The following is a 5,315-nucleotide window of genomic DNA, read 5'->3' on the forward strand; positions in this document are numbered from 1 at the left end:
AAGTGCGTCCAGACATGCCTGGTGTTACCCTCTCCCCACCCCCACCCGAGCATCAGTTCGGTGTCATTAGCCCCCCAGCACAGACCGAGATGGGGAGGGGCTTTCCCCAGGGATGGTCACAGAGGAAGCTGTTGGTGGCCAAGCCAGGAATGGAACCCAGGAGTCCGGGCTCAGTCTGTTGTTGGTATGAATGGGGTAGATGTTTACGGAGCCCATGTACCCCACTGTACGTGTCCCTCTCAGTGCCTGGTCCACAGACGCCTGCTGCAGCTCTCAGCTACGCGTTCTTAGTCCTTTAGCTCCAGCGGTGGAGGGCCCTCATGTTTACACCACAGACAGACACGTCCCTGCTTTGAGGCACTCAGTGTCTGAGTGGAGATGAGAGCAGGAGGAGGTGACACAGGGACGGTGGGACAGAAAAGAGAGAAAACTCTGGTTATTGCAGGGAGACCAAGTCCTGTCCCTTAGCCTAAAGGCCAGGCCCAACCTTCCTCCCTCTGGGGGTCCCTTCCTCTCCTCCAGTGGGATCTGGGCTATTTAGGAGAAAGTCAGAGGGGGCTGGATGGACTCATCTGCATCAGGGCCAGGAATGGGACAGAAGAGACACACACACAGACCTGCATGCTCAGGAGAGTTTATTCTTGGAGTGGGCTGCAGCCATTGAGGGGAAGGGAGGGAAGGGGCAGGAGCGTAACTTGAACAGAGACACTTGGGGGAAGAGAGTTTGCAGCTGGGGAAGTGAGATCTGGTCTCTCGGGGAGGGAGGGGACTGGCCCTTGAAGCAGCAAAAGCATCGGAAAGTCTGGGTCGTTGTCTGATCACCGCCAAGGAGCCCAGTTCTTTTGCATCCCAGGCGCTGAGCTCCCACTTCAGGTGCAGGCGAGTGACTCCCGTCGCTAGCGTCGATACTTGCAAACGTAGGCGTTTTGCTTGTTACAGGGAGCATCGTTCCATTCCTTAAAACCTAGAAGATAAAACAGAAATCACTGGGGCGGGGGAAGGGCGAGTGGGGCCATTCCTGCCCTTACAGTGACCCCCCCTCATTGCACCCTGCTGAGAGAAGATCCCAGCTCCTGCGCATGAGGCTGTGAGGATGAGGAGGCTGGAGACGAAGGCCTGAGGGATGCTGTGTCCATGCACGCATTGACAGACAGTCCCTGCCCCAGAGAGAGCACAGTCTAAATAGACAAGAGGTGGGAAGGGAAACTGAGGCCCAGAGTGGGGAAGTGACTTGCCCAAGGTCACCCAGCAGCTCAGTGGCAGGGCTGGGAACAGAAGCCAGGTCTCTGGAATCACAGTCCCGTAGCTAGCCACTAGGCCACACTGCCTCTTGATCTGCGACTGCTGTTACCTCCCATCCCCCCCAACACCCCTCAAAAGGCCACAAAGGAGAGCACAAGAGCCCTGGCTACATGCCAGAGGAGAGACAAGCTCAGGAAGAGGGAAGCCAGCTCACTCTGTGCTGAATGAGCCGGCCCTACCTCCATCTCCTGCACCTCTGGGTATGAGCATGGCCCAGAGGCAGCTCTGAGGATTCTGGTTGATGGATTGTTGTGAATTTCACCCTCTCTCTGTGATGCTCTATACCTTGGGAGAACAACAAGCACCCCCATGTTCATCCTTGTAAAATGATTGTGTGGTATCCAATGCAAAGCTTGTCATGTTGGGTGTCTTCGAAAAGCTCATGATGGACTGAGCATCGTTGCACAGTAATGTTATAGGCTATAATTTAATGTTTGTAGTTATGAGGCTAAATTGATGAACTCATATAAGCTTGCAGTGTCCAGCAGGGATAACTGGACACTGCAAGACAGAGGTTCCTAGGGTTGTGTCTGGGACTGGAGATATTGGCTAGTGTCATTTGGTTGCACAATCCAAGGAACAGCTTACGTGCCAGAGGCTGTGTGTGAACAGCCCAGGAGTGGGGGTTCTCACAGCAGAGCAGGGTCAGGCTGGCTCCCAGAGTCAAGGATTGGAGTGACCTAGCAGATCACCAGTCCGGATAACACCAGAGGGGAACGTCACGCTCTCCCATTCGCAGAGCCACACAGCCCTGGGAGCATTATCCAGAAACCTTTTCCACATTTGTTTTGCAAATTTTTCACTTCTACTGTTTGCTGAGTGTGTGATTGGTTATGCAGGTCACATGGCATTGCTCTCGCTCCATAATTGGATGCGCGACTCTTTCAGTAGCAGATAATGGAAAAGCAAATCCTGCCCAGGGTGAGTTTGAGGGAAGGAGCATTCGTGCCAACGCTGCTGAACACTCAAACTCCATCTGCGGCTGGGCGAGTCATGTGACTAGCAGGGCCCATGAACAATGAGTCACTCATGAATTGGCGAATGAGCTTTCCCTTTCAGCCAGTCTTCGTCCTACCAGCCCTGGCCTCCCCAGCAGAGGGGACAGGCGGGGTGTGGCTGAAGCCACTGTGCTCTGGCCATCCAGGTTGTTACTGCCCTGAGGCTGCTCTAAATTGCCCTGGGGCCCAAATCGCCCCCTGGCTGCCTCCAGAATCAGTTTGGCAAAAGCCACCAATGCACCAACCGAAGAACACATACCCCACCTAGATATCAACTACTGGGCAATAGCTCTGGGGCCAAATGTACTGTATGGCCTGCCTCTGACAGGAGCTGAGCCTCAAACTGGGACACATGGAGGAGGAGTTACCAGGTGAGATCAGGGGATTATCTCTGGAGAGCGGCAGTGTGAGCTGAGGGAGAGAGGCAGGATGCCTGGACAGGAGGTCATGTCCGCAGACAGAGGTGGAGAGTGTGGCCAGGGTCCCATCTTGGCTCCTTTGCTGGTGAATGTGCGTTTGAGCATCTGCTTACCTGTTTGTCTCAACAGCTCACCACAGTACTCCTTGCCACCCTGGTTGTTTGGTTCCCCAAGTTTCCAATTACTGTAGCAAAAGCGGGAGCGATCTGTCCACCTCCAGCGTTTGTTCTGCAGAGACAGGGGAGAAAGGTCGTGGGGTCCCGGGGAGAAGAGACCTTGGTGATAAGGCACCATAGAAACACCTAAATCCAAAACAGAAGTGCCCTCCACAAGCAGAGGGAGAAAGTTGGGGAAGGGCCGTGGGGCAGTGGGTGGGGAGAGGCCAGCTCAGGGGGAAGGGCTCTGGAGACGCTGATCTAATAGTAACACTTAGCACATGAACTTCACCTTCTACTTCAAAGCTCTTTGCCTGAATTAATGAATCTCCTTGCCATGAAGCAGTTGCTCTGGAGTATGTTTTAGTCCCTAATGGCACGGCCTGCCGTGTGTCACTAGTGGTTTAATGTGGGTGAGCTCATCCTGTATAAGCAAAATGAAAGTGCGTCTGTGATGGAGACGCTGGATGTATCAGTGAATGGGACAAGGGGCCTTTTCCCTCTAGCGGGCTCAGCACCAGTCTGACCCCAAGTTAGCAGGACTGGCTACCTCAGTAGAATCAGAGAAGGGGAAAATGGAGCCTTTCACCTCTAGGGGTGCTGGCTCTGGCCTGGCCCCAGCTCATGGGGGGGACTAGCTGGCTTCGGGGCTCAGAGTGCTAGTTCCAATCCATTGCCAGGCCAGGGGAAGCTGGATGGCTGAGGATACTACAGAATGGGATACAGAGTCTCTCACTCCTCCCGCACTGGGTCCAGTCCAGCCTGGGGTCTGGGGCAGGGGATCCAGGGCCTGAGTCTGTGTGTGCTGTTTGGGGAGCCTTCTGAGCCCAGCACCTCCCTGAACAAAGAGGATAGAAAGGAAACTAATGGCGACAAAGCTTCAGATGGCGCGTGACAAGTTTACGAAGGGGGTGGTGTAATGGCATTGCCGGCGATAGCCTGGGCTGGACTCAGTGACCCCGGATGTTCTTTCCAGGCCTATGTTAATAATGGCTCCTTCCCACGCTGGGGCCTCCTTCCCAGTCTGTGACTGGTCCTGCTTTGTCTCCCTGCCCTAAGGAGCTGGGGGGTCTCCTACAGAAAACCAGGTGAGAACGGGTTCCCCTAGCTGAGGGAGTGACCAGCAGTGTCAGGGGCAGTGCAGAGGTCAAGGGGGACAGAGACTCAAGTCTTGGGCAGGAAAGTGTTACTAGAAAACTTGGAGAGGGTGGAGTGGAAATGGGATGTGGGGTGTACGGGGAGGGCCTGGCACGTTGCATGAGCTGGGACGGGGGAAAGGAAATGGGGCAGTAGTTGGAGCGGCAGATGCAGGTCCAAGTTCAGTCTGATGACCAAGGAGACCCAGGCCTGGTTGTATTTAGAAGGGAAAAGCCAAAGGGGAGTCGGAGCTTAGGGTAGGATGGAGACGGAAAGGGTGCGGGAGGGTGGAGTGCAGATGGGAGACCCTGGTGCCCAGGACAGGGAGAAGGGGTTTAGGAGAGGGGGAGGGAGATCTTGGCAGCCCCTATGAAGGGCTCATGGGAAATGGTCTCTGCACAGCCCCTGGGAAACAGACTCATGGCGGGGGGGAGCAACTGCCAGGGGCAAAGCAGGCTCCGGGAACTCACATGCTCAGGGTTGTGGAGTCCGATCCACACAGCATCCTTGGAGCCTTTGTTGATGATGTATCCGGCCATCATCTTCCCTTCTGGCTCACAGAGAATGGAGGCGAGATGGGCCCCATTGTGGAGATACTGACACTGCACCTGCAGCAGGGACATCAGCAGAGTCTGTTACTCCCCCTGCATGAGGACGCTGTTTGGCACTGGTGTGGGGTCCTGCCCCGCCAGGCTGCAGCAGGAGAAGGGACGGCTGTGAGGGGAGAGAGCCCCCTCTCTGTGCCTCTTCCCAAGCCCGAGTGCCTGGCACCAGCCACGTCACCTCTGCAGGGACATCCAGGGGCCAATGGTGATGTCACCAAACCCCTTCAGTCCCTGCCCCTGCCAACTAACCCGCCTCACCCCACAGATCCCTGAGAAGAACCTCATACCTCAGCCTCTGACCAGGTCATCCTTTGGGGGAAGAACTTGTAGCAATAGCGTCGGAAGGGCTGCCAGCCACTGCGACAGTACCTGGCCTCTACTCCTGATCCGAGAGAGGGGATGGGATGGGGAGAGAGGGCATTGCGGGGAGAGGCTGTTTTGGAGAAGAGAATGGAAGCAGAGATGTCAGTTGTTGTCTTTCCAGCTTCTCCAGATCTCAAAAATCCTGTGAACTTTTGACTTCTCTCAGAATGGCCACTATCTCCTATTACATTCAATGGGGCTGAAGCCACTCAGTTAAAACAGCTGTCACTCCCTCGCCCCCTTTGTCTGTGGCAGCGAGGCTGTCCTAGTAACAATTAGCGCTGTCTCCCTTCCCAAGAGGACAGGAGCTGGGCTGCCCTCAGGGAAGATGGTCAC

General features: G+C 55.4%; 1 protein-coding gene across 1 annotated transcript; it reads right to left on the minus strand.

Annotated features, from left to right (window-relative positions):
- Window positions 1-896: 896 nt before the first annotated feature.
- LOC112121015 (lithostathine-1-like) lies at window positions 897-4,924 on the minus strand. The gene is made up of 4 exons (XM_026662940.1): window positions 4,904-4,924; window positions 4,482-4,613; window positions 2,833-2,947; window positions 897-964 (listed from the first exon to the last, which is right to left on the minus strand). Exons 1-4 carry the CDS (start codon window positions 4,922-4,924, stop codon window positions 897-899), a joined length of 336 nt encoding a protein of 111 aa, XP_026518725.1.
- Between the last annotated feature and the right edge of the window lie 391 nt (window positions 4,925-5,315).

This window comes from Terrapene carolina, unplaced genomic scaffold, assembly GCF_002925995.2.
Source record: "Terrapene carolina triunguis isolate 2854851 unplaced genomic scaffold, T_m_triunguis-2.0 Scaffold31488, whole genome shotgun sequence".
Lineage (NCBI taxonomy): Eukaryota > Metazoa > Chordata > Testudines > Emydidae > Terrapene > Terrapene triunguis.